General features: G+C 42.3%; 1 protein-coding gene across 1 annotated transcript in view; it reads left to right on the top strand.

Annotated features, from left to right (window-relative positions):
• Nucleotides 1–19,686, top strand: part of LOC125452853 (collagen alpha-1(XXII) chain-like) — a 444,116-nt gene that overhangs the window by 70,092 nt on the left and 354,338 nt on the right. The window contains exons 6-8 of the mRNA XM_059645502.1: nucleotides 8,410–8,685; nucleotides 8,877–8,957; nucleotides 11,313–11,411. Coding sequence (XP_059501485.1) covers nucleotides 8,410–8,685; nucleotides 8,877–8,957; nucleotides 11,313–11,411 — 456 coding nt within the window. The remainder of the gene's footprint in view (nucleotides 1–8,409; nucleotides 8,686–8,876; nucleotides 8,958–11,312; nucleotides 11,412–19,686) is intronic.

The following is a 19,686-nucleotide window of genomic DNA, read 5'->3' as shown; positions in this document are numbered from 1 at the left end:
TGTTCTCAGGGAAATGCGTGACAGAAATGTGGAGGTTGTTTAGGGAGAGGTTGCTGCAAGTACTGGATAGGTTTGTCCCACTGTGGCAAGGAATGGATGGTAAGGTGAAAGAACCTTGGGTGACAAGACATGTTGAACACCTAGTCAAGAGGAAGAAGGAGACTTACTTAAGGTTGAAGAAGCAAGGATCAGACAGGGCTCTAGAGGGCTACAAGGTAGCCAGGAAGAAACTGAAGAATGGACTTAGGAGAGATAGAAGGGAGCATGAAAAAAAGCCTTAGCGGATAGGATTAAGGAAAACCCCAAGACGTTCTATGCTGATGTGAGGGAAAAGAGGATAGCCAGAGTGAGGGTAGGGCTTATCAGGGATAGTGGAGAGAACTTGTGCCTGGAGTCGGAGAAGGTAGGGGAGGTCCTTAATGAATACTTTGCTTCAATGTTCGCCAGTGAGAAGAACCTTGATGTCTGTGAGAACAGCATGAAACAGGCTGATTATGCTTGAACAGGTTGATGTGCTAGAAATTTTGAAAAATATGAGGATAGGTAAGTCGCCTGGGCCAGATGGGATATACCCAAGGTTTCTACGGGAAGTGAGGGAAGATATTGCTGCATCTTTGGCGATGATCTTTGTGTCCTCACTGTCCACTGGAGTAGTACCAGATGATTCAGGTGTGAGAAATGTTATTCCCTTGATCAAGAAAGGGAATAGGGCAGCACGGCACCTCAGTGGTTAGCACTGCTGCTAGTTCGATTCCACCCTTGGCCTGTGTGGAGTTTACACATTCTCCCAGTGTCAGTGTGGGTTTCCTGATGGGGGAAATGCAGGGGTAGGGAGAATGAGTTCAGGTGGGATGCTCTTCATAGGGCTGTGTGGTCTTGTTGGGCGGAATGGCCTGTTTCCACACTGTAGGGATTCTATGATCTATGATCTATGACTCATATGTTGTAAGAGGGATAATCCTGAGAATTATAGACTAGTCAGTCTTTCTTCTGTGATGGGCAAATTATTGGAGAGGATTCTGAGAGTTAGTATTTATGATTATTTGGAAAGGCACAGTTTGAATAGAAGTAGTCAGCATGGTTTATGAGGGACAGGTCATGCCTCACAAGCCTTATTGAATACTTTGAGGATGTTGACTGGAATATTGACTAGAAATGCGATAACTCTAGTACATCGGACGGGTCAGTCCAATGTGTTCAGGAAGGTTTCCTGACTCAGTATGTCGAAGGGCTGACAAGAGGGGAGGCCATACTGGATCTGATACTTGGTAATGAACCAGGCCATGTGTTTGATTTAGTGGTAGGTGAGCACTTTGGAGAGAGTGACCATAATTCGGTTATGTTTACTTTAGCAATGGAAAGGGATAGGAACATGCCACAGGGCAAGAGTTATAGATGGAGGAAGGGCAGTTATAATGCGATTAGACAAGACTTAGGAGGCATAGAATGGGTTAGCAAAATGCAGGGGATGGGGACAATCAAAATATGGAGCTGGTTTAAGGAACAGATATTGCGTGTCCTTGACAGGTATGTCCCTGTCAGGCAGGGAGGAAGCAATAAGGTAAGGGAACCGTGGTTTACTAAAGAAATTGTATGTCTTGTTAAGCGGAAGAGGGAGGCTTATGTGACGATGAGACGAGATGGTTCAGATGAGGTGATGGAGAGTTACAGATTAGCTAGGAAGGATTTAAAGAGAGTGAAGAAGAGCAAGGAGGGGACATGAGCAGACATTAGCAGGTAGAATAAAGGAGAACCCTAAAGCTTTCTATAGGTATGTGAGGAATAAGAGGATAACTAGGGTAGGAATAGGGCCAGTCAAAGACAGAAGTGGGAAGTTGTGTGTGGACCCTATGGAGATTGGAGAGATACTAAATTATTATTTCTCATCTGTTTTCACTGAGGAACAGGAGAGTATTGTAGAGGAGGTGACTGAGTTATGGGCTACTAGTATTGAAAGGATTGAGGTTAGGAATGAGGAGGTGTTATCAATTCTAGAAGGTATGAAGGTAGATAAATTCCCTGGACCAGATGGGATTTTTCGGAGGATTGTCTGGGAAGCTAGGGAGGAGGTGGCAGAGCCTTTGGCCTTGATCTTTGAGTCCTCATTGTCTACAGGTTTAGTACCAGAGGACTGGAGGATTGCAAATGTTGTGCCCTTGTTCAAGAAGGGCAGTAGGGATGACCCAGGTAATTATAGACCTGTGAGCCTTACATCTGTTGTAGGAAAAGTTTTGGAAAGGATTATAAGAGATAGGATTTATAATCATCTAGCAAGCAACAATTTGATTGGAGATAGTCAGCATGGATTCGTCAAGGGCAAGTCGTGCCTCACAAACCTCATTGAGTTTTTTTGAGAAGGTAACCAAGCATGTGGATGAGGGAAGGGCAGTTGACATGGTGTACATGGACTTCAGTAAAGCCTTTGATAAGGTTCCACACGTTAGGCTATTGGAGAAAATACAGAGGCACGGGATTGAGGGAGATTTAACAGTTTGGATTAGAAGCTAGCTTTCTGTAAGAAGGCAACGAGTGGTGGTTGATGGAAAATATTCAGTCTGGAGTCAGGTCACTAGTGGTGTGCCTCAAGGATCACAGCTTTGGGACCCCTGCTGTTTGTCATTTTTATAAATGACTTGGACGCAGGCATAGGTGGATGGGTTAGTAAGTTTGCAGATGACACTAAATTCAGTGGAGTGGTGGACAGCGTGGAAGAATGTTGCAGGTTGCAGGGAGACTTGGATAAACTGCAAAATTGGGTTGAAAGGTGGCAAATGGAGTTTAATATGGATAAATGTGAGGTGATTCACTTTGGGAGGAATAATAGGAAGGCAGAATACCAGGTCAATGGAAAGATTCTTGGTAGTGTGGATGTGCAGAAGGATCTTGGTGTCCATGTACATAGATCCCTGAAAGTTGCCACCCAGGTTGATAGTGCTTTTAAGAAGGCTTACAGTGTGTTAGGTTTTATTGGTAGAGGGATTGAGTTCCGGAGCCGAGATGTCATGCTGCAACTGGACAAAACGCTAGTGTGGCCTCATTTGGAATATTGCGTGCAGTTCTGGTCGCCCCATTACAGGAAGGATGTGAAAGCATTGGAAAAGGTGCAGAAGAGATTTACCAGGATGTTGCCTGGTCTGGAGTGCAGGCCCTATGAAGAAAGGCTGAGGATGTTGGGTCTGTTGTCATTGGAGAGAAGGAGGCTAACAGGGGATTTAATAGGGACACACAAGATGATCAGGGTATTAGATAGGATGGACAGTGAGAGTCTTTTTCCGAGGATGATGACTTCAGCTTGTATGAGGGGGCATGGCTACAAATTGAGGGGTGATAGATTTAAGACAGATGTCAGAGGCAGGTTCTTTACTCAGAGAGTGGTAAGGGTGTGGAACGCCCTGCCTGCCAATGTAGTGAACTCAGCCACATTAGGGGCATTTAAGCAGTCCTTGGATACGCATATGGATAATGATGGGATAGTGTAGGGGGATGGGCTTAGATTAGTTCACAGGTCGGCACAACATCGAGGGCCGAAGGGACTGTTCTGCACTGTATTGTTCTATGTAACAAAACACATTGATGAAGGTAGAGCAGTGCATGTGGTGTCTATGGATTTTAGCAAGACATTTGATAAGGTTCCCCATGATACGGTCATTCTGAAAGGCGTGGGAGAGGCATGGGATCCAGGTAAATTTGGCTGTCTGGATTCAGAATTGGCTATCCAATAGAAGACAGAGAGTGATAGTCATTGGAAAGTATTCAGCCTGGAGCTTGGTGACCGGTGATGTTCCGCAGGGATCTGTTCTGGGACACCTGCTCTTTGTAATCTTTACAAATGACTTGGATGAGGAAGTGGAAAAGTGGGTTAGTAAATTTGCCAATGACACAATGTTTTGTGGAGTTGTGGGTGGTGTAGAGGGCTGTTGTAGGTTGCAACAGGACATTGACAGGATACAGAGCTGGTCAAAGAAGTGGCAGATGGAATTCAATCTGGAAAAGTGTGGAGTAATTAATTTTCAAAGGTCGAATTTAAATGCGGAATACAGGGTTAATGGCAGGATTCTTGGCAATATGGAGGAACAGTGGGATCATGGGGTCCATGTCCATAGACCCCTCAAAATTGCCACCCAAGTTGACAGGGTTGTTAAGAAGGTTTTCATTGGGAGGAGTATTAAATTTAAGAGCCACAAGGTTATGCTACATCCCTATAAAACCCGGTTAGACCACACTTGGAATATTGTATTCAGTTCTGATCACCTTGGTATAGGTAGGATGTGGAAGCTTTAGAGAGGGTGCAGAGGAGATTTACCAGGACTGCCTGGACTGGAGGACAGGTCTTATGAGGAAAGGTTGAGGAATCTAGGGCTTTTTTCATTGGTGCAAAGAAGGATGAGCGGTGACTTGATTTTGGAGTACAAGATGATGAGAGGCGCTGATAGAGTCGATAGCACGAGACTTTTTCCCAGGGCGGAAATGACGATTATGTGGGGCCATAATTTTAAAGTGATTGTAGGAAGGTAAAGGGGAGATGTCAGAGGTGGGTTCTTCACAGAAGGTGTGATGGGTGCATGGAATGTGCTGCTGGCAGTGGTAGTGGAGTCAGATACATTAGGGACATTTAAGCGACTCTTGGATAGGCACATGGATGATCGTAAAATGTAGGGTATGCAGGGTAGTTTGCTCTTAGAGTAGGAAAATAGGTTGGCACAACATTGAAGACTGAAGGACCTGTACTGTGCTGTATTGTGCAACTCAATCAGGGAATTAGGAGAGCAAAAAGGGACCATGAAATGACTTGGCAAGTTGGGTTAAAGAGAATTTGCAGGCATTCTGTACATAGATCAAAAATAAGCGGCTAAATGGGGAGAAGGTGGCACCACCCAAGGATAAAGGAGGGAACTTGTGCTTGGAGGCAGAAGATGTGGGTGAGATCCTAAATGATTACTTTGTGTCAGTATTCATACAGGAGAAGGATATGGAGGATAGTGAGATTTGTATGGAGTAAGCTAATATGCCAGGGTATTTTGAGATCAAGAAGAAGTGGTACTTAATCTCTTGAAGAGCATTAGGTGGATAAGTCCCCAGGACCCGATGGTATGTACCCAAAGTTGTTGAGACGGGCAAGATAAGAGATTGCTGGGGCTTTAAGCAAGATCTTTGTATCCTCACAAGCCATTGGAGAGGTCCTGGAGGCAAGTTGCTAATGTGGTTCCTCTGATCAAGAAGGTTGTTAGGGATAATCCAGGAAACTTCAGAGTCTAACGTCGGTGGTTAGGAAACGATTGGAGAGCAAACTTAAGGATAGGATTTACATACATTTGGAAAAGCATGGCCTATTTAGGGACATTCAGCATGGCTTTGTGCAGGGTAGATCATGTCTTACTGATTTGACTGAATTTTTTGAAGAGGTAATGAACGTAATCGAGGGTAGAGCAGTAGATGTTGTCTGGATGGATTTTAGTAAAGCTTTTGACAAGGGTCCGCATGGTAGGTTCGGATGATAGATTAGGATGCATGGGATCCAAGGTGACTTGGCCACATGGATTCAGAAACTATAGAAGGTTATCAAAGGATACAGAGGGATATAGATCATTTCCAGATATGAGTGGGGACTTGACCGATAGAGCTTAATCTGGGTTAAGTGTAAGGTGCTGCACTTTTGGGAGATTAAATGTTAAGGATAAATGTAAAGTTAATGGCAGGACTGTGAATAGCATTAGTGTGCAGAGGGATCTTGGTGCTCAAGTCCATTGCTCCCTGAAAGTGACCATGCAAGTAGATAGGGTATTAAAGAAAGCATATGGCATATTTGCCATTATTGGTTGGGGAATTGAGTACAAGAGTCTGGATGTCATGTTGCAACTTTATAAGACTTGGTTAGGCCACACTTAAAGTATTGTGTTCAAGTCTGGTAGTATCATTACAGAAAAGATGTGAAGGCTTTGGAGAGGGTGCAAGGAGATGTTAACCAGAATGCTGCCTGGATTAGAGGGTATCAGCTATAAGGAGAGGCAAGAAAAACTCGAGTTGTTTACTCTAGACCGGTGAAGGCTGAGGGGAGACTTGATAGAAATCTATAAAGTTATGAGATGCGTAGATCAGATTGCCTAAAACTTGGGGGCATGTGTTTCAGGTGAGATTGGGAGATATTCAAAAGAGAGGTGAGGGGCAAGTTTTTGTTACAGCAAGTGGTAGGAGTCTGGAACACACTGCCAGGGTTGGTAGTGGAGGCGTTTAAGAGGCTGTTAGATAAGCACATTAATGTGCAGTGAATGGAGGGATATGGAGCAAGGGCCGCTGAAGGGATTAGTTAAATTTGATGTCATGTTCTGCACAACATTGTGAGCCCAAGGGCCCATTCCTGTGCTGTTTTGTTCAATGTTCATGTTCTCCTTTTCAGTTCAGTTCAACTTCAGCGGCACAGTGGTTAGCACGGCTGTCTCACGGTTCCAGTGCCTGGGTTCAATTCCACCCTCAGGCAACTGTCTGTATGGAGTTTGCACATTCTCCCCATGACTGCGTGGGTTTCTTCCGAGTGCTGCGGTTTCCTCCCACACTCTAAAGATGTGCAGGTTAGGTGGACATGCTAAATTTCTTCTAGTGTTCAGGAATGTGTAGATTTAGGTGGGTTAAAGAGGGATGGGTCTGGGTGGGATGCACTGAGTTTCAGTGTGGACTTGTTGGGCCGAAGGGCCTGTTTCCACACAGTAGGGATTTTATGATTCTTAAGTTGTTAGTGAGAAGATGGCGGGTTTTACCTGTGGCTGGTGCAGGAGATGGTGGTGTTGGAATGGTGTAAAAGAAAGTCCCAACTGAATAGTACAACAAAGAGACCAGTGATGGTTTCTGCGGTGATGTAGATTCTGTGTGTAAAAAGGCTAGAGAGATGGCAAGGCCAATGGATTATCAATGAATAATGGTCAGAAAGAGTGAGAAAAGTTTAAGAGGAATCAGGTATTAGGGTTCAAGGGGAGGGGAGTCCCTCTCTGGCTATCTCACTCTCTCTAACCTTTCAGGAGTCTATCTGATGAGTCCCTCGCTTACTCCCTTTTTCTAATTTCTTGAAGTGTTTCACCTCCGTGTTTTCATTAGCCAAGATAAGTTTTGAGATGCCAATGGCTATTATTAGTATGGGTTTCTGAGGGAAGGAAAGTTTGAAATTTTAATCCCTGCCTAAATCAGTTCCTTTTAACTCTGTGAATACTTGCACTAGAATTTCAGATGGTGGAGTGTTTTATAGCACAATTTTCAGCATTCATCTGCTAATACTGTTTTCTCTAATGACAATCCTTGTGGGAGAATCTTGGACCAGAGGACATAATCTCAGAATAAAGGGTCGCACATTTAATACGGAGATGAGGAGGAATTTCTCCCTTCAGAGGGGAGACAGTCCTTTACTGCAAAAGACTGTCGAGGCTGAGTCATTTATTATATTCAAGGCTGAGATAGACAGATTTTTAATCAGTGCGTGAATCAAGGGAAAAGGAAATTGAATTTGAGGATTATGGAATCACCTACAATTTCACTGAATGTTGGAGAAGCCTTGAATGGCCTACTTCTGCTCTTATATCTTATAAGTGTGTCATCAAATTGTGTGGTCTTGATCACTACGTGTATTGATAAATAGCTCAAAACCCCCACGGACAATGCAAGCAGTCAGTGTCCTGGGGAGAAGAAAGCCCATCAAAAAAATGTAAACTTTTTTATATTGGACAAGCATAGTTAATGTTAAAAAGGTAGTGTGCAATAGTTATATTCTGGGCTCCTGTTAGGGCTGTACTTATTGAGTTATCATAGCTGTCTGCTCATGACACGGCTGGCCTTTCTTTAATATATAAACCTGGACAGGAAGCATCATCCATTCCTGCAGGACACCACAAATCCGATCCTGCCCATACCTGATAAGCCTTTAGTGAATAGTAAGGTGTGGAAAATGTAGATTTATAGGATCAAGAGAGGTTATTTGACAAAATGAACCTCCTTCACCATTCTAGATCACAGCTGACCAGCTACCTTAATGTCACTTTACCAGCTAATCCCCATATCCCTCAATGTCATCAGCAAAGATAATGCATTACCATACTTTCTCCTTCACCTGCTGTCTTGAAAATTATCTATATCATCCTCATGTCTATCTGAGCGATCACTCACGCACTGATCTAAAGCAAAATTCAACCGTTGAATCAACTGGAGCCCTGCACAATAACATTCAATGCAACAGAAGTCAGGGTGCTTTTTCATAGGCATGGGATGGAATTGATTCCAGTTCCAACTCTCTATCCCATCCATATTCTTTACCTATCAATGACTGTGCTGTCAACTATCGTTCTGAATAATTTATCACAAGACCTCACACAGGACAGGAGTTGAATATCTCTCTGTCCTCGGCTAATCTCACTGCTATTCTTCTTTTAGATTTCTATCTCTATCAATGGGGGCAGAAAGCTGGTAGAATTCAGCGCCAAGGGGAGATCTGGAAACAGTTTGTACTTGATGTTTAAGAAGCGGGAACTCAGTTCTCTGTTTGACCGTCACTGGCACAAGCTGGCAATAAATGTGCAGTCTGCATCAGTGTCCCTTTACAAGGACTGTAAGCTGGTCGACAGTCAACATATTGAAGAGATAGGAAGCATCAATGTCTATGGACAAACCACAATTGGAGTCCGTGTTAGTGATGGGACACCTGTCGATGTAAGTAATTCCAAACCCACTGGAGAATTTCAATTCTTTGAATGAAGTTAAGTGACATACCATTTTTGATTGTTCAGATGGCGATCAAATGGCATTTAAAGGAAGAGTTCATGATAACAATTAAATTGTTTGGTTGACGCAGGATAGGAAAGAAAAATCTACTGTAATGTGTTTCTGACATCTTTACACAGTTTGATCTTCAGCAAATAATGGTTTACTGCAGTACTCAACTGATAGAACTGGAGACCTGCTGTGGAATGCCAGGGGGCCAGGTAAGGTGTTCAGTTTCATTCTCCAAACTCCAACATTTTAAGATGGCATTTACATCATGCCTGCCCAGCTTACCATATCATGAAGTGATCGATTGTTTGCATTTATTTGCCAGCCTGTGACACAGATATGACATGTTTAAGGTGCAGATGAGTGGGAGGACCAGGATATTGAATTACAAATGAAATTTATAGGCATAAGGGTAATTACAGGAAACGTAGAAACTTATAAACAAAGAAATCTAGAAACATTGAAAATAGGAGCAGGAGCAGATCATTTAACGCTTTGAGCCTTCTGTGCTATTCAGTATGATCATGGCTGATCATTCAACTCAGTACCCTGTTCCTGCTTTCTCCCCATACCCTATGAAGCCCAAAGCCTTAAGAACTGTCTAACTCGTTATTGAAAACATTCAATGTTTTGACCACAATGCTTTCAGCAGAAGAAAATTCCACAGGCTCAATACTCTGATGTAGGAAATTTCTTCTTGTCTCAACTCTTAAGTGGCCTACCCTGTATCCTCAGAATGTCACCCAGATTCTGGATTCCCCCTTCATTAGGAACATCCTTCATGAGTTTACCCTGTTATAACTTCTTTTGTTTTTGTATGAGATCTTCCCTCAGCCAGAATTGGCAGTATGGGAAAGAAAAATGCAATGAACCAAATCTGAAAAGGGAAAGGCCAATAAATTAATTAAAAGTACTTGTCATCTATTTTAGGAAGGATATGAAGGCAGTTTAGAGGGTATGGAAAAGATTCACAAGAATAATTCCAGGGTGAGGAACTCAAGTTACATAGATAGATTGGAGAAGTTGGGACTATTTCCTTGGAGATGAGAAGGTTGTGAGGAGATTTGTTAGAGAATTTAAAATTAAGATGGTGTTGGTAGCATAGATAGTGAAATGTTTTTCCCACTCATGAAAGAATCAAAGCAAGCGGCTAGGATCTGGAAGGTTCTGACTGAGGAAGTGGTGGAGTCACATTCAGCCAAACATTGAAGGGATATTTGGATTATTATCTGGAAAGTAGACTGTGTAGGTTATAATGAGGAGGTAGGGGAGTAGCACAAGAGGAACTGCTCCTTTGGAAAGCCAATACATTAACAATTGGCCAAATGGCCTATTTCTGTGTTGTAACTACTCTGCCATTCTGTCTCAGAATTGGTCTTATGACCAAGTGACACCATATTTGGTTGTGGTTGAATTGGAGGTGATATTAAATGACGGGATAGTAAGGAGGGTTGTTGTTGCTTACAAGCACACTGCAGAATTTGTGAGAAAGAGGTGGACATCACAGCTAATGGAGACTAGTCCTGACTGTGCCACTATTAGCCACATCACCTTTTAGGTCATCTGGTATCCAACTCTTGGAAGTGGGTGCATTTTGATTGGGTTAAAATCAGGCCTGTGGAATCACATTGAAAAAATTGACCTGAGGATAAAAGAAGCTGACAACTCAGACCTGGTCTAAAATTAACTGCCTTTTTGATTGGGATTAAGGAAATCATGTCCAACACCATCATTTTTATTCTGTGTTCAAAGATGTTGTGCTATGCCACAGACTGTGATGATTCAATAAGGCAGCTAATCCCATCACCTATATCAAATGAATAGATTATAAAAAATGCCTTCCAATCCTCTGCCAATCTGAACATTTGGTTGGAATAAGCATGTGCTGCTAAACTCCATTTTCAATATGGCATTTACCCTAGGAATATTTAAAAGGAATGCTAGTTCATGAATAGGAAAAACAATGGGAAATCATAAACCTGAGAAGGGATCTGTAGTGTAGTGAGATTCTAGAGGTGGTTTCTTTACATAAATCAACAATGCTAAATTCTTAATGCATTCATGTTACATTAATGAGGGTGATAGCATGCTCCATTGGGAAACCAGGTTAGTAAAGAGTTCAGGATTAACAAGACCAAGACCACAGCTCAGATTCTCTGACTTGTTTACCTCATTGGCTACGTTCCTCACAGGGATTGGACAAAACACAGAGTTGCTCCAGAAGTATGGTGAAAATCATCCTTATCCTCAAAAAAACAACCCTTCCAGAAAAGGAAGAGCTACAGACCAGGATGAAGCTGAGATAATGTTTCAAGTCACATTCATTCATTAACATAATGTCATAAAATCATTGGATGGACACATTACTCTGACTGTTGGCTGTAATGGCTCAAAAACATCAGTGTGATAGTGTTTAGAGAGAGGCGTACTAGAAGACAAAACAACATTAGCAGGATTAACCTCAAACGATGGAAGTAAAAAGATGTCAACAAATGCAGTGATTGTTTCTAGTATAGCCGCTTATTGAGTTGATAAATGACTGAAGGATAAAATCTTAATGTCCCCAGTGCTCATCAGTAGATGGCTTCTCTTCAGCTATGGTGACATCAAAGAATAATCTCAGACAGACATCTCCTCGATCAAAACTAAAAGGTGACAGTCAGAAGGTGAGGCTTTGCGATTTTGGCTCTGGATCTAACCCTGACCCTGTCCCTAATCTTATCTCTATCCCTAACAATAATTGCTTGGCAAAGGGTTGCAATTCAAGTTGCATTCCTTTCAGATTTTAGCATTCGAAGAACTTTACCTGAAAAAGCTTGAAAGCAGAGCAGACCAACCAACTGATGAATAAAATGACTAACCTGGTCCATTGATCTCGACGGAACAATGGCAGTCAAGAAGGCAGCTTGCTGCTGTCTTCTCCAGAGCATTTAATGGTCGGCAATGAATGCATGTCTAGCAATGAAGTCCATATTTCATAATAATTTAAAAAATGTTGATCTCTACTATAAACTTTGACCTTTCACTTGATTTATTTAAAGCTAAACAAATCATAATCAATTCTCCATTGGATTTTGATTTTCTATGCTGGTGTAATAAGAGGAATACTGGATAAATCCAATATGTGTTTTTGAAGGCAAAAGTATAGGAAAGAATTTATCAAAATCCTAGAGTCTGTTATAAAAGATTTAATAGCAGAGCACTCGAAAAACAGTGTCAGGCTTAGACAGAGTCAGCATGCATTTATGAATGGGAAATCATGTTTGTTGCTTCTAGAATACTTCGATGATGTAACTTATAAAGTTGATAAGGGGAGCCAGTAGATGCATAATACTTTGACCAACAGAAGCCTTTCAATCAAGTTCCACTTAAGAGATTAGTATGCGGTATTGTAGTATATTGATATATGTAGAGAACAAATAGGCAGATGGGAAACAAAGCGTAGGAATAAGTGGATCATTTCTGAGTGGCAACTAGTGACTAGTGGATTACCACAGGGATCGGTGTTTGTACTCCAGCTATTCACAATCTGTATTAATGATTTAGGTGCGCAAACTAAATACATTATCTCCAAGTTTTCACATGATACAAAGCTGGATGGGAGGATGAACTGTGAGGAGGATGCAAAGATGCTTCAACTTTATATTTCAAGAAATTTAGGCAAATTGAGTGAGTGGGCAAGTGCATGGCAGATGCAGCATAATGTAGATAAATGTGAAATTACCCACTTTGGTAGCAAGCCATTATGATCTAAAAGGCAATACATTAGGAAAGGAGGAGGTGCATCAAGACTTGCTTGTCTTTATACTCCAGTCACTGGAAGTAAGTACACAGGTGCAGCAGGTGGTGAAGAAGGAAACGGCATGTTGGCCTGCGTAGCCAGAGGATTTGAGTACGGGGGCCAGAGATGTCTTGTTTTAATTATATAGGACCTAGAGTATTGTGTGTAGTTTTAATCTGCTCAACTGAAGAATGATGGTCTGGCAAGGGAGGGAGTTTACGAGACTGATTCCTGGAATGACATGAATTGCTTATGAAGAGAGATTGGATCAGTTAGGACTCTATTGCTGCAGTTTAGCAGAATAAAGAAATTTGTAGAAAACTATAAACTTCTGTAAAGCTCTATTTGATTTGATTTGATTTATTTATTTTCATGTATACCTAAGTAGAGTGAAAAACTTTGTTCACGAGAAGTATTGGCAGGTCATAGTAAGCAAGGACATATGGCTTATAGGGTGGAAGAAGAACTAGACAGAGCATACAAGTTACATCACACAGAGCGTGCACTATTATTTGAAATTACAGAGCCCACTCATAGGTCCAGTAACAGCAGGGAAGAAGCTGTTCTTGAACATTCTGTTGCGTTTGTTTAAGCTTCTGCAAATTCTACCTGGTGGAAGTGGTTGTAGGGTGCTAGGGTGCAATGAGCCTTTGATAATGTTGGCAGCCTTTCTGCAGCAATAAGCCATGTAAATGGAGTCCATGGATGGAAGATTGGCTTCCATGATAGTCTGATTTATGCACACAACCTGCTGTAGGAGGAAGAGACGTTATTGTGCCTTCTTGACCGTCAGATCTACGTGGGAAGTCCGGAACAAGTTGTCGCTTATCGTCACTCCTAGGGACTTGATACTCTTCACCTTCTGAACCTCAGCATCTGTTAGACAAGGTATATGTGGGAAGGATGTCCTTGATAAACAGTGAGTCCAGAGCCAGGGGTTACAGTCTTAAGGATATCAGCGGGCTATTTGGAGCTGAGATGAAGAACAATTTCTTTAACTAGAGAGTAGTGAGCCTGTGGAATTCGCAATCACAAAGAGTGGTTGAGGTCAAAACATAGAATGTTTTCAAGAAGGATTTAGATATAGCTCTTAGTTTTACAGGGAATAAAGTGTTTGTAGAAAAAGCAGGAACAGGGTACTGATTTGGATGCTCAACCATGATCATATTGAAGGCTGAGCAGTTCACAGGGCCAAATGACTTGCGGAGCTCTGATTTTCTGAACTCCCCTCGACGCTAAAAAGGCTCATTTTCATGTCTGTGTTCCTGCTGGAAGTGAGGTTCTCAATATTTATGTGATCCAGAAAAGAACCTTTAAGTGCTTTTATGTCAAAAGAGGACTTGAGCACATGGCAGGATGATCCGGCACCTTTTCTCAGAGCCTGAGTGGTGCCATGATAATTGCAAAATGAAAATATAGAATAATTTTTATTGAGACTATCATCAGAAGAATGAAAATGATGATGTGTGTTTTTTGAATTCATTCATTAGCCAGTGTTTATGTCCCATCCTTAATTTCTCAGACAGCAGTTGAGAGTCAACTGCACTGCTATATATCTAGAGTCACATGTAGACCAGATTAGGTAAATACTGCAGATTTCTTTCCGCAAAGGGCATTAGTGAACCAGTTTTTTTTTGCAACAATTGACATAGACTAGCTTTTAATTCAAGATTTCTTGTGAAATTAATGATTTCAATTTTCACTATCTGCCATAGTGAGATTTGAACTCGTGTGTTCAAAACATTAGCCTGGAGTTCCTGAATTATTAGCCCTTAGCACAACTTATCACCCCACAATGTAATATCAGGGTGACAAGATTAGGGAAAACAGACTTGAATGCAGCAGAATCTAACCTGTTGTTGAAGGAATGTGTGATGAGGTTGATCTCTGAATATAGACTTCTTGCACAAAGTCTTCGGGACTTAAGCACTTTTACTTTGGAAGTCTAAGTAGTGTTGAATTCCAAACACACAATCAAACAGACAGGATAGAATCTAATCTTGTTGACTTTGTCCACAGCCAAACTGTGACAAGTTTTCCTTTGGATTGTATGTGACATGGCTGTTCAGCAGCAGCACCAGTAACATGGATCATAGAAAGTTGAAAGATAGTCTTTTGATGAGAACTGAGGCAATTCTTGTGTCTCTGCTTTGTCAATATCTTCAGAAAAGTGGAAAGCTAGCTATTACCATTTCGAGTTAAAAAGAATGGACTCTTGATATACAGCACTTGGTCTTCAGCGTATCATATATTGACTGAAAACTCAGTTCCTTTATTGTCACAAATACAGAGTATTAACCAAAAGAGCAGAGATACATGTTCTTTCACTGTTGTATTGGATGATAAGGTACATAATAGTTATATGAGCTACAGCCCACTTCCTTTCAATGGCACATTTGAGTAAATAAGAAACTTAAGAAATGGAGAATGCTTAGAGGAGAGATACTCCAGGATAACAACACACAATTTAAGCAACAGTGCAAAGAGCACTGGGAGCAGACACCACATGGGATCATGTGCCAATTTCCTGCTCTCCACGAGCTGGATGGATCAGAAATCCACATTCGCCTTTGGTAGAGCTCCCTTGGTGTCAATGCCGACTCTTAAAGTGATGTTTGTTTAATGGGCCCTCTGAAGCATGCCATTGTGGCAGTGGTGAAGAGTGTGGTGGTGAGTGGAGGACTTAATTACAGTTGTGGGTAGAGTTTGTGAGATAAAGCAGTGTGTCAAAACTGGAGCAGCAATCACAGCCCCTGTAGACAAGAACCTATTTAACATTGATTTGCACACTGTTTGCACTCATTAATTGGGAAATACTGTACACCAATTTCCATCCTACCTTCAAGACTAAGTCGGGGATGCATGGGCAGCTTGTGTCCCTCTTTCCAGACCCCCTGAGAGGTGGTGAACACAGATAAGGTTGTTCGGTCTTTGGAGCTGAGAAGAGATTTGTCTCTGTCCACATAAACAGCACAAGGGAGAGGACTCGTTGTTGGTGCATTTGCTCTCATTGCTTTTTCAGAAATGACAGTTCTGATGAGAATCATATGCAGTGTAAATGCACTTTTCCTCACCTCCTTCTAGACACTAAGCTAATATTTTTTTAATCTGTGCACCTTGGATGCCGAGAAAATGATTTAAATGCTCTGTCAAAATGTCTCATAATTTTAAGCAAATCTGTTAAATCTTCCTTTTACTTTTGCTCTTCAAAGGAAAACAATCCCAACTTTTTCAACCCCAGCACAAAACTGATCACCCATTAAAGTCCCTATGTCCTCCTGCTGTGCTTTGCGCCACCTTCAAGGTCTTGATATTCTGCCTAGAGTCTACTTAAACCCGAGTTATATGTTACTGAATGGCCTTGGGTTGGAGATGAAATTTAAACACTGATTATTTAAATACTGACTCCTTATGCTTCTGTGTATCCATCTTGACACTTTACAATTTAATTTTTTTTGTTGGTCTTGGAATTGTAATGACAGACACTAGCAGATGGTGAGCTCCTGCTAATATACTGTGTAATGAGACTGGCATTAATTTTAGGAATTACATGCATCACGGTTAGAGAAATTCCAGGATGTGTCATTAAATCAATTAAATGAGTTCTGTGCCATAACCTGACAACCTCATAAGTCAAACAGAGGCCAACGTCAAAGCAAGTTGAACTGGACAGAGATACATTGCACAGTCAAGTAATTTGGATAACATAAACCACAAAAATAGAAATTGACTTGAGTAATGAATCCCACAAGACCCCTAAGAGTTGAATAAAACTATTGAAGCATTTAGTAATAGTTATTTTCTGAACTGACGGTTCTACCACAAAATTGACTCCTTTGCCTTTAGCTGATCTTCCTGTCACAATCATTCCGTGATGATTCACACCTTCTGCAAACATGCAGATCGATCTTATCTATTATGACTGCTACTTTAATGGGTGATCTGGCCTAGGAGATGACACTAAACCTGGAGGAATTGTAAACTGTGAGGAAGACAGTTTGGAACTCCAAAAGGACATTGACAATTTGTTAGATACCTGGGAAATTAGGTGCAATGCAGAGAAGTGTGAAGTGATGTACTTTGATAGGAAGAACATTAAAAAAAATATCAAATAGGGTGTACAATTCTGAAAGAGTAACAGGAACGGAGGGACTTAGGTGTATACACACAGCGATCATTAAAGGTGGCAGGACAGGAGGCCAGTTAAAAAAGCATACAGAGTCCTCAGATTCACTAATATAGGTAAACGATACGAGCGCAAGGAGATGATGTTGAACTTAAACAAGACACTTGTTGGACCTCAAATATAAAACAAAGAACTGCAGATATTGAAAATCTGCAACAAAAACAGAAATTGCTAGAAAACTCATCAGGGTTGACAACGTGTGGAGAGACCTGAAGAAGCGTTCTGATCTGAAACTTTCAACTTTACTACTCCTCTGATGCGGCCTGACCTGCTGTGTTCCTCCAGCTCCACACTGTGTTGACTCTGACTTCAGCATCTGCAGTTCTTGGTATCTTCATGTTGGAGTGAAGCAGAGTTAATGTTTTGAGTTGAGTGTGATCTTTCTTCAAAATTGATAGCACCTAGAAAAAATGGTATGCACATTGATGACAGTAGAAGAACCAGGGTTGGTGAGGGGTAGTTGGCACAGGGCAAGAATGAGTAGATAGGTGGAAACAGAACCCAGAGAAAGAAAAAGGAAAAATGTTAGGCAGACAAAGGGATTGTGATAGTAAGTCAAGGAAGAAGAGAAACTGGATGGATAATAGGATGCGTGGATGAAAATTGGTTGGCTGTGCTATAAGTAATCCATGTCATGCCAGGACCTGAGGTCTGGTGTGGGTAAAAGATATAGAAGGAGTTAGTCAGGCTATAAATTTATTGAACTCAGTATTTAGTTCTGAAGGCTATAAAATATGAGGCTGGATGAACACAGCAGGCCAAGCAGCATCTCAGGAGCACAAAAGCTGACGTTTCGGGCCTAGACCCTTCATCAGAGAGGGGGATGGGGGGAGGGAACTGGAATAAATAGGGAGAGAGGGGGAGGCGGACCGAAGATGGAGAGTAAAGAAGATAGGTGGAGAAGGTGTGGGTGGGGAGGTAGGGAGGGGATAGGTCAGTCCAGGGAAGACGGACAGGTCAAGGAGGTGGGATGAGGTTAGTAGGTAGCTGGGGGTGCGGCTTGGGGTGGGAGGAAGGGATGGACCCTTCCTCCCACCCCAAGCCGCACCCCCAGCTACCTACTAACCTCATCCCACCTCCTTGACCTGTCCGTCTTCCCTGGACTGACCTATCCCCTCCCTACCTCCCCACCCACACCTTCTCCACCTATCTTCTTTACTCTCCATCTTCGGTCCGCCTCCCCCTCTCTCCCTATTTATTCCAGTTCCCTCCCCCCATCCCCCTCTCTGATGAAGGGTCTAGGCCCGAAACGTCAGCTTTTGTGCTCCTGAGATGCTGCTTGGCCTGCTGTGTTCATCCAGCCTCACATTTTATTATCTTGGAATCTCCAGCATCTGCAGTTCCCATTATCTCTAGTTCTGAAGGCTGTCAGGTTCCTAAGCAGAAGATGAGATGCTGCTCCCCAGCTTTCACTAAGCCTCGATGGAGCACTGCAAAAAGCCCAAGTTAAAATGTTGGCAGCAAACATTGTGGTATGTGGTAGTAGCAGGCATTTGGAAACTCAGGGTCATTTTTATGGACTTGACATAAGTCTTCTGCAAAGCAGTTGCCCGGTCAATTTTTCATCTCCTAAATACAACAAAGAACAATGCAGCACAGAAACAGGCCATTCAGCCCTCCAAGCCTGCTTCAACACATTTTGCCCCTCCATTCTAAAACAGTCTTCACCCACTGGATCCATATCCTGCCATTCCCTTCCTATTCATGTATTTGTCCAGGTACTTCTTGAATGCTGCTATTATGCCTGCTTCCACCACCTCCTCTGGCAGCGCATTTCAGGCACTCACCACCCTTTGTGTGAAAAACTTGCTTCGCACATCTGTTTTAAAGTCCCATACCCCACACTTTGGCCTGTGTCACCTAGTAATTGACCCTCCCCTCCGACCCTGGGAAAAAGCCTCATACTTTCCACTCTATCCGTGCCATTCACAATATTAGAAAGTTCAGATTGCCTTTCAACCTCCTGTGTTCCAATGAAAACAAACTGCATTGATCCAGTTTATCATGGCTAAAATCACCCATACCAGGCAACATCCTGGTAAATCTTTTCTGTGCCTTCTTTGAAGCATCCTCATCCTTCTGGCAGTGTGATGACCAGAACTGTATGTGATATTCCAAGTGTGGCCTAACTAAAGTTCTATAAATGTAGAGGAAACCATATTTTGAATGAATACTGTAGACTGAATGAAGTGCAGGCAAAACGTTGCTTCACCTGGAAGGTGAGTCTGGGCCTTAGAAACTGAGGATGAAGAAGCTAAATAGTCAGCTGCTGCACCTTCTGCAATTGCATGGGAAGATGAAATGAAAGAATAGCCAGGATGAATGCATGGCTTGAGAGATGGTACAGGAGAGAGGGGTTCAGATTTTTGGGACATTGGGACCAGTTGTGTGGAAGCTGGGACGATTACAAATTGGAAGTCTATACCTGGGCCGGACTCAAACCAATGTCCTTGGGGTGCTTTTGCTAACACTGTGGGGGAGGGTTTAAACTAATGTGGCAGTGGGATGGGAACCAAATAATGGACAGGTTATTGGACAGAAAGGAGGTAGTAACAAAAGCCTGTAGGGAACTAGATAATGAAGTCAGCATGACTAAAGGGAAGAGTAGGCAGGGAGTACATGGTGAACACAAAGGGACAGGTGGTCTGAGGTGCATTTTTTTAAATGTGAGAAGTGTAGTAGATAAGGCAGTTGAACGTAGGACTTGGATCGGTACCTGGGAATATGATATTACTGCTATTACTGAGACTTGGTTGAGGAAAGGGCGTGATTGGCAACTAGATGTCCCAGGATATCAATGCTTCAGGCGAGATAGCGAGGGAGGTAAAAGGGGTGGAGGAGTTGCATTACTGGTCAAAGACAATATCACAGCTGTACGGAAGGAGGGCACTATGGAGGATTCGAGCAGTGAGGCAATATGGGCAGAACTCAGAAATAGGAAGGATGCAGTAACAATGTTGGGGCTGTACTACAG

This window comes from Stegostoma tigrinum, chromosome 4, assembly GCF_030684315.1.
Source record: "Stegostoma tigrinum isolate sSteTig4 chromosome 4, sSteTig4.hap1, whole genome shotgun sequence".
Lineage (NCBI taxonomy): Eukaryota > Metazoa > Chordata > Chondrichthyes > Orectolobiformes > Stegostomatidae > Stegostoma > Stegostoma tigrinum.
Note: the sequence above shows the minus strand (reverse complement) of the source record. Positions and strands in the feature narration are given on the sequence as shown.